Here is a 9,156-nt window from a genome sequence, read left to right on the forward strand (position 1 = left end):
TTATCCAATATGAGCCGACAACCACACGGGAAGTAAACATTAAGGCTGATTTATGGTTCTGCGTTACACCAACGCAGAGAATACGCCGTACGGGACGCAGCGACGCGCAAGGTAGAGTGCGCGTCGCCGCGTAACCTACGCCGTAACCTACGGCGTAGGCTCTGCGTCGATTTAACGCGGAACCATAATTCAGGCTTTAGCCGACAACAGTGGGGCTCTGCTGCCCCCTGTGGACAGCACCGCAAATAGAACCTGCAGTCTGTTAACTGTCCAGCAGGTGGTGCTGGAGGAGAATCAAGTTTAGATGCTTTTCTAGAAACTTCAGTGACTGGATTTGTAAGAGCCCTAAAACTATTAAGAGTTTAGACTATCTGCCTTTGGCCGGACACTTTTAAATATACAGACATTAATACTGGCTTGGTGTATTCTGGGGTTTTTTCTTTCCAATAGGATGGTTTTCCTTCACTAAAGAATATCACCAGCCTTTGTCATGTTACTGAAATCTCATGCATACATATGGACACACACAAACGAACACACACCAACACATACACACACATCTATATTTAAAAGAAGTAAACACAGTCCAAGGCCTTAATTGTATTATAGCTGAGTCATCCACTGCCAGGACAGCCATTTTTCGACATGTCTCTCCCCCAAGGTGACTCTCACTTCTTGCATTCAGTTCCACTTTCCTCCCACATCCCTGTGCCTTTATTGTCATCTCTTCAACAATTCATCATCCTGTTTTCTAATATGTGCAGTCTTTCTCGTGTGTATTCACTGCAGCCTCCTAGCTCTTATTGTCTCAAATAACTACACAGCTTAAATAAAACCACCATGGGAACCAGGGAGTCTCCTGGCAGCCACCGCTATACAGCAAACATTCCCTGCACCATGCGGATGCAAGGTTATGCATACACAAGATATAAACCCTCCTGGGACAGGTGTTACTATTTTGTGACATTTTCTTCTGCATCGATCGTTATTGTTTTCCAGTTCTTCACCTCTCACTCAGCTGCTGTCTTTCAATCCATCCTGTCAAGGTCAAGATTGTTGAAAATAATCCCCTTCCTCTCATTCCAAATGTTCAAAACTGTATTCATGCTTGTGTTTCACAGCACTTAAATTCACAAAAGAATGGCAACACTTGTACTGTCATGGTCTCAAAGACTGATACTGTGGTAAATGACCTGCTCATAAGTGAAGGTCTTAAGCATTTTTACATATCTATTTTAAATATCACAACTATACTCTTTTAAAAGGGCACTAAGGGGCAGTGAACATACAATCACAGTTGACACCGTTTATCTATTCTGTATTATCCTCATTAATAAAACATTCAGGTCAGAGAAGGAGTGAATGTGTTATGTGCTATTTGGATCCTTTATATTCTTCACCCCCCTGGATGTGTGAAATATGATGAGATGCAGTGTAATTTGGTGTGTTTATTTGTTAAAACGTAATTAAATTAACTTGTTTAGTGGATTAAATCTTGCAATGAAGAATGGCTGATAAAGAGAAATACATTTCTGCTGATTTTTCTGTTCTTCAGCATGTATTTCAAGGCAATGTTGTATACACAAATTCCCTGTACTCCTCTAAGGTATGCAGGGTAAACTCACTCACCCTGAGTTTGAGTAATCAATAGGTGCTGTACATGCTCTCCAGAGCAGAATCTCTTTTTTGAGCAGACATCCCTTTACATCAGCAGAGACAGTTTCTTCCGTTAATGCTGTATCATTGTAGCACAAGTCACACCCTGCTCTACATATGCACCTTAAAGTTGCTGTTAATACTGCAGCTGGTTTTTTTTAATGTATTTTCATTTCTATGATGGGGGTGGGTCTCCCAGGTTTTGCCTGCATCCTAAACAGAGAAAACAGTAGATGGAAAGTTCCTCTTTTAAAATAACTGGGCGAACCAAACCTTTCTTGTGTATATGCATGTGTTTATTTGTGGATAAGCTGTGTGTAGTAAAAGTGGGAATTGAAAATGGCCCAGTAGTTGAGGTGATCCCTGGAGAAATGATCTGCAAACTCACACTGCCGCAATGAAGCTACAGACGGCATCAGCAGAATACTCCCAACACTCACACTGCATAAGGATGCAGCTTGTGCAAAATATGTCTAAATATTATTTTTTTTCGAAGTCATCCCAGTGGTTTTGCAGTGAATCATAATCAGTTTTCGGAAACCTAAAATTATTCACATCATTATAATCTTTCAAAGCATATGTGCTTTGCTCAGGTGTTTTTGAAAACATGTATACTTCATGTTATTTATATTTGACGTAGCCTATCAATAATTGTATCATGTACACCTTGGATCATCTCGACGCAACTGAATGCAACTATTCCTGCGCAGGCAGTACTTTTCAGAAGAGAGGGGGGGATAAAAATGTCTCTTTAAAACGAGTGCGTCCTTGTGCTGACTAGAGAGTTTCCCTCCCTCCTATAAAAGCTGGGCGCTCTCGCTCCTTCTGCAGTCACTTGTCCTCCGGCTCCAGCCAAGATGAGTTACACCGTCGACTACCACTTCACGGGCCCGAGCTCGTACCGCAAGACTCGGCCCGCATCCGTCTCCAGCTCCAGCGGCTTCCACTCCCAGCAGCGCCGCCGCCTCGCCTACAGCCAGCCCTCCGTCTCCATCGACAGCCTGGACGCTTTCAACGGCGACATGACGCGGAGGAGCGAGAAAGAAGTGCTGCAGGCTCTGAACGACCGCTTCGCCGGTTACATCGACAAGGTGCGCAACCTGGAGATGCACAACCGCAACCTGGAGGCGGAGGCCGCGGCGCTGCGGCAGAGCCAGGCAGGACGCACGGCCGTCGGAGAGCACTACGAGCGTGAGTTGAGCGACCTGAGGGGCGTCCTGCAGCAGCTGACCGGGGACAAAGCCCGCACGCTCGTCGAGCACGAACACCTGGAGGAAGACATCCAGCACCTGCGCGGCAGGCTGGAGGATGAGACGAGAAACCGGGAAGAGTTGGAGGCTGCCGCTCGGGCCATGAAAAAGTACATGGAGGACTGCCGGCTGGCGCGTCTCGAGCTGGACAAGAAGTTTCGTGCCCTGGAGGAGGAATCCGATTTTCTCAAGAGGAACCACGAGGAAGAGGTGGCGGAGCTCATGGCGCAGATCCAGGGCGCACAGGTGAATTTCGACATGAGAGACATGGTGAAAGCCGATGTGACCGGCGCGCTGAGAGAGATCCGCTCGCAGCTGGACAGTCACGCCTCAAAGAACGCGACCCACGCAGAGGAATGGTTCCAGGGTGAGTTTACTGCAGCTAAAAAGTTTGTTTTTCCCCTTTTCCGTGTCATCCACACACATAATATTAATAATAATAATAATAGATTTTATTTATAAAGCACTCTTCATTCAGGGAATCTCAGAGCGCAATATAGTATTTGTTCTCTGTCCATGGTGCTGAAGTTCAAAGTCGTTTAGAGTAGTCATTGCCAGTAGGCTGTATGATTTTATATACATATATATGGGGGAAAAATCTAAAATTATTAGATATAGTCCTCTTGGTTGGATTTTGATATGTCATTTTTAACTCATCCCCTCCCGGTCAGATCACCACTTTTTAATAAATTAGACAGATGAAATTACAGAGAGGTGATGAAAGATCACAATTGGATAAGATCGAGATTTGCATCACGAACCCTCATATCTTGTGACGCTTATCTGTACCTCGATGCCGCAGAATGATCATAAATCATTTTTGTGAAAACCACATACTGCAGCTCTGTTAGATGACACACAGAGGACAGGGTAAAAATTAATTTGCACTCTGACTGGGGTTGACTGATCTGGGTTTTTTGTTTCTTGGTTTGTTTTTTTTTACCCCTTGCATGCCCTGCATTTTTCTGTTGCCTCAATCACGTTTTTTAGACTAGTTTTTTTTATCAAATAATATAAATAACTATATATGCCAGACAGAATACTTAGGGTTTATGCTTAAACAGCAGCTATTTCCCTGATATTGTAGATATAAGCAAAGCCTGTGATACATCAGCCTACAGTGCAAGCAAAAAGGAGATGCACACAGTGCTGCAACCTTTATTGTGCTTCTCTATACAGAACATGCAATTATAAAGGGCAACAAATGCTTTGATGTATGGCGAAGTTTTAAAGCATGTCAAAGAACCTAGGGGTTTATAAATCATCAGTCACAGTGTGTTTATATGCTGATCTACTGTATAGCAAGCAAAGGGAGCAAGCTGAATGACCTTTTCTGTGTCCAGCTGACTGCAGCAGCAGCTCATTCGTAGCTGTGAGAGGGAAGAAGCTGAGTCAGACTGACAAACAGATGGACATTGTCAAGGTTACTCAGGGCCCCAGTGGTGCAAGCCTGCACTTGACAAGAATGCTCAAATGCCTAAAGATAAAAAACATGAGATTAAATATGAAATAAAAAAGGTGTGATCCATGTACATAGGTCCTGAAAAATCGGATTGTTTGGTAGGTTTACATTGGCAGTAGGCCAATTCATTTTATATTACAAAATAGCTTCCATCAAATGATTGGTGAATTAATTATAACTTCATTTTTAATTATTTATTAATAGTTTATTTGAACTTAATTCATTTCATTCAGATTTTATTTTGTTATTACTATGTGTTTTCCTTTTATAGAAAGAAAGAAAGTTGCACATATCGTCATGGTATTGTTGGTATAGTCACAAAGTTCAAATCCAAATTAAAGGAGGTTTAAATATTCCATTAAATGTGCTCTTCTCTGTACTTCCCACTTCCTGCAGTGCGTATGGAGCGTCTATCCGAAACTGCTAAGACGAACCAGGATGCAATCCGTGGGAGCCAGGAGGAGATTGCAGAATACCGCCGTCAGCTCCAGAGCCGCACCATTGAGCTGGAGACTCTTCGAGGAACCAAGGACTCACTAGAGAGGCAGCGAATGGAGAGTGAAGATAGGCACCAGGATGACCTTAACTCACTACAGGCAGGACATCAGCACAGACATGTGGACAAGCAGAAATGCACACTTACTCACACATACCTCTCCAACTCTCAGTGTGATATTTGAGCTATGTTCTCATTTTGCAGGAAACCATCAACCAGCTTGACAATGAGCTGAAATCCACCAAATGGGAGATGGCCAGCCAACTGAGAGACTATCAGGAGCTGCTGAATGTGAAGATGGCCCTGGATATTGAGATTGCCGCTTACAGGTTAGTCAGGTTTTTAAGAACATACAAGAAAAACTGTTAATTGATTTCTTAATATCAAACACTAATGGAATTGACAATGTCTTCATAACAGAAAGTTACTGGAGGGAGAGGAAAACCGCTTTTTGTCAGGTGGCCCCCCAATATCCTTCCTGGAGAGCAGAATCTCCGGACATGTCAAAGTCAAAGCCGAAGAGATCTCTGATACAGTAATCGTGGAGGAACAGACCGATGAGACACAGGTGACAGAGGTGACAGAGGAAGCAGATGAGGAGGAAGAGGAAGAAAACAAAGAAGAGGAAGAAGAAGAAGAGGAAACTGAGGAAACCAAAGAGGAGGAGGAACAAGGTGAGGAAGAAGAAGACAAGGAGGAAGGAGAAGACAAGGAGGAAGAAGAGGTAGAGGAAGAGAAGGATGAAGAAGAAGAGGTTAAGGAGGAAGAGGCTAAGGAGGAAGAGCCTAAGGAGGAAGAGCCGGAGGAGAAAGGAGAAGAGGGAGAAGAAGAGGAAGAAAAGGATTCATCCACTCCTCCAAAATCCCCTCAGCCCAAATCTCCTGCTGTCAAATCACCAGAATCTAAATCACCACAAAAATCTCCAGAATCCAAATCACCAGCAGCCAAATCCCCAATGCCTAAATCACCTGCTAAATCTCCCACAGGAGATGAGTCAAAGTCCCCAGCTACTAAATCACCTGCATCTAAATCTCCTCCCAAGAGCCCTGAGCCAAAGTCTCCAGAAAAAGAAGCCAAGCCCATTCCTCCCAAAGACACTGTAAAAGAGGAGAAAAAAGAGGAGAAGCCACAGCCCGTCAAGGAAGAAAAGGAGAAAGAGCAGCCTGCAGAGAAGAAGCAGGAACCCAAGGAGAAAGAGCCGGAGAAGGCAGACAAACCCGACACTAAGGAAGATAGTAAAGTAGATGAAAAATCAGAAAAGGAGGAAGTTTTGAAACCTGCCACTCCTAGCAAGCCCTCTGAGGACAAACCCGCCCCGAAGGCTGAGCCTAAAGAGAGTGCCCCCCCTGCTAAGGAGGAGAAGACTCCTGCTCCTAAACAAGAGAAGGCTGAACCTGAAGCAAAGGCAGCATCTAAACCAGAACCCGAGAGCAAGACTGAGGAGAAGAAGCCCGAGGAGAAGAAGCCCGAGGAGAAACCTGTCCCTAAAGTAGAGCCGGAGAAGACAGAGAGTAAGCAAGAAGAGAAGAAGCCAGAAGAAAAACCTGCATCTAAAGTAGAGCCAGAGAAGACAGAGAGCAAGAAAGAGGAGAAGAAACCAGAGGAAAAGCCTGCGCCCAAAGCAGAACCCGAGAAGACCGACAGCAAGAAAGAAGAAAAGACAGAGGACAAAAAGGAAACAAGTAAAGATGAAAGTAAAGAGGTGAAGGAGGAAAAAGTTGAGAAATCCTCTGGCGCCGAGTCAAAGGAGAGCAAGGATGAGAAGCCCAAAAAGTAAGACTTAAATGCTGTGTTTCAGTTATCGCAGAGAGGAGGAGATGCCAAAGAACTATGAGACAGAAAGGTCAGGCAAAGGCATATGAAGGTGGAGAGCAGAAGAAAAGATATGTACTAGAAGGACAATTTAATGTCCAAAGCAAAGCAGGTAACAGTATGTAAGCAATATTGATTTCTGCTGCAAATAATCCCCTGCTCCCTAAGTATGGCCATTATGTATCCCTGAAGCTTAAGATGTATGACTGAATGCAGAATGCTCTAAACTCTTTATCTGAATGTGACAACTGCCCTTAATGATAACAAGTGCATTTAAACAGAATCCTGATTTGGACAGCAGGGTCCTGTTGTGCCTGCAACGCCTTCGAGGGTAAAGATGTCATATCAATGCCAAGCTAAAGATTGTAACAGACACTGAACATAGAACATCATATTTAAGGAAATAGAAATGTCTATATTATATTTACAAATACATCTGTATGAAAGACTTGAATTTTGCTTGTTGTGCACCTTAATGCAGCTTCTCCTGACAGGTGAACTGTGGTATCTCACTCTTCCAGTCTGCGATGTTAGGATAATGATGACTTTGCTATGTATAAACTGCTGAGAATATGCAACATGAAACAGGAAATAAAGAGTGAAAAAATCAAACAAAACTGTTTGGTGGTGTCGTGTGAATATGTTACACTGCAAAAATCTGCAGCACATCAACCTTTAGTGGAAATATGGCAAGTGTCAGGAACATCCATAGAAGGTGTTGAGGCCAAAAGGCAAATGCTGCGAGTTACTGCACTGCAATGCGGTTGAGGAGAGGGGGGGGCTGGGCCCCCCTCCGCAGCCACCACACCCTTGCTCACTTCCAACAGACCCAGTTCATGTATAAATCAAGAGCAGTGTTGCTGCCTGCACAAAACGGACTCACTTTCACTTTTTTCCCATATCAGCCTCACTAGATGAAAGGCAAAGCAGGTCCTTTAATAATTTAATATCTCCCACATTATTTCACTAATATCCAGTCACAATTAAGTTATACAATAGATTCACTATTGTATCCAGCATTCACTCTTACAACAAAAAAAAAATCCTAATCATGTTTGGTTATGGCTTGCCAAAGTATTAGTTATGTGCACTTCTGCCTTCTTTCACATTTGGATAATTTATGAAGTAGGAACTAAATTAAGCAAGCATATATAGAGACTTAATGTGTATTTGTCTCATTAAGAATAATACTGCCAGTTTATTCGGATTCATGTTTGATAAACATGGCTGTGGTTTCCATCATTCAAAAGCTCTGACTAAAAAAAGACCAAAGTCAGAGTGAGACATTGTCACAGCAGGCAAGAAAAGAGTCGGCATGTGTGCAGGCAACCTTCATCTTTTTCTAAGATACCAATATTGGACACATTTGGACAGACACCCTAGAAATCCAAATCTTTTGATAGGTGGCTTCATATTAATGCTACACTACAGACATCCTCAGAAGGCAAATATATTTCAATGAAATGAAAAATGCAACCCATCTCCTCAAGTTTCCCCTTCCTACTGGTTTCCCAAGCCCCTCCCACCCACCAGAAGAAAAGGCATTATTTCCAGCTTTATAAATGCTAAAAATAGATCAAAACTGATGGGACCCTCTGTTGTCAGCAATCCCTGACCACAAGTTTTTCTAAAGCCAGTAAACCATGCTGAAGAGACGCAGACATCTACTTTCCTGGCAGACCACTCGAAGGGTTGCTATGGAATTTTACCAGTGAAGCCAATGACCGCCTTCCACGGCTTAAACAGGACCATTACTGCCACATGAAAGCAGGCAGGTACACCGCATTTAGTCTATGATTCTGTGATAGTAATTATTAAAAAAAAACACCACAAAAAAAACTCACTCCTCATTGTAAAGTGGAAAATTTCAAAACCATGACAAGACATCTAGCTTGTATTATTTTACTATGTAATCTTCCCAGACCCCGCTCTCTTATTGGGCCATTTAGAAATTAGTATTGGTCTCCATGTTTTGACTAAGAATAGAAAGATTTCTGACTGCAGATTCTTTTGTAAACCAGAGAAAAAGGTCAAACAGTCCCCGCTTTTTATTTACTTAAATTCTTATCCATGCTTTAGCTATAATGTTTTACATTCGTGACTGCCTTGCATCATGTTTAACTAGTGATAAAATAAAAAACAAAGAGGCAGGGGAAAGTAACACTCATCAGCATATACTCTCATCAAGAATATGTTTTAACATTACTAAAGCCAGGATGATAAATGAGAGGTTAAAGGTTAACTGCACACAATATGCAAAAGATTGCACTCCATGAGCCTGATTCTCTGTGGAAATGACTCAGCAAACTCCTGCATTGAACCACGACGGCATAATAATCAGCAAGCTCCAACACCTATAAATAGAGCAGTACAAAGAGAGGCAAGGGTAGAGGGGACAGTATAAGGAAATTATCATCATTATTATTAAAAATGGCACAAAATGAAAGCAGCAGAGCCATAAAATACCAGGCACACAAACA

The 9,156-nt window shown here is 42.8% G+C and overlaps 1 protein-coding gene across 1 annotated transcript; it reads left to right on the forward strand.

The window, feature by feature from the left end:
• Positions 1 to 2,462: 2,462 nt before the first annotated feature.
• On the forward strand, positions 2,463 to 7,284 carry LOC133450445 (neurofilament heavy polypeptide-like). Its single transcript, XM_061729076.1, has 4 exons — positions 2,463 to 3,273; positions 4,765 to 4,964; positions 5,069 to 5,193; positions 5,285 to 7,284. The coding sequence occupies exons 1-4, from the start codon at positions 2,514 to 2,516 to the stop codon at positions 6,639 to 6,641; spliced, it is 2,442 nt and encodes an 813-aa protein (XP_061585060.1). The 5' UTR covers positions 2,463 to 2,513; the 3' UTR covers positions 6,642 to 7,284.
• The last annotated feature ends 1,872 nt before the right edge of the window (positions 7,285 to 9,156 follow it).

Source organism: Cololabis saira, chromosome 9 (genome assembly GCF_033807715.1).
Source record: "Cololabis saira isolate AMF1-May2022 chromosome 9, fColSai1.1, whole genome shotgun sequence".
NCBI classification, from domain to species: Eukaryota; Metazoa; Chordata; class Actinopteri; order Beloniformes; family Belonidae; genus Cololabis; species Cololabis saira.

Coding starts and splice junctions, on each gene's coding strand:
- LOC133450445 (XM_061729076.1), top strand. CDS start 2,514: ATGAGTTACACCGTCGACTACCACTTCACGGGCCCGAGCTCGTACCGC. Junction 3,274..4,764: donor CGCAGAGGAATGGTTCCAGG/GTGAGTTTACTG, acceptor CACTTCCTGCAG/TGCGTATGGAGCGTCTATCC. Junction 5,194..5,284: donor ATTGAGATTGCCGCTTACAG/GTTAGTCAGGTT, acceptor TCTTCATAACAG/AAAGTTACTGGAGGGAGAGG.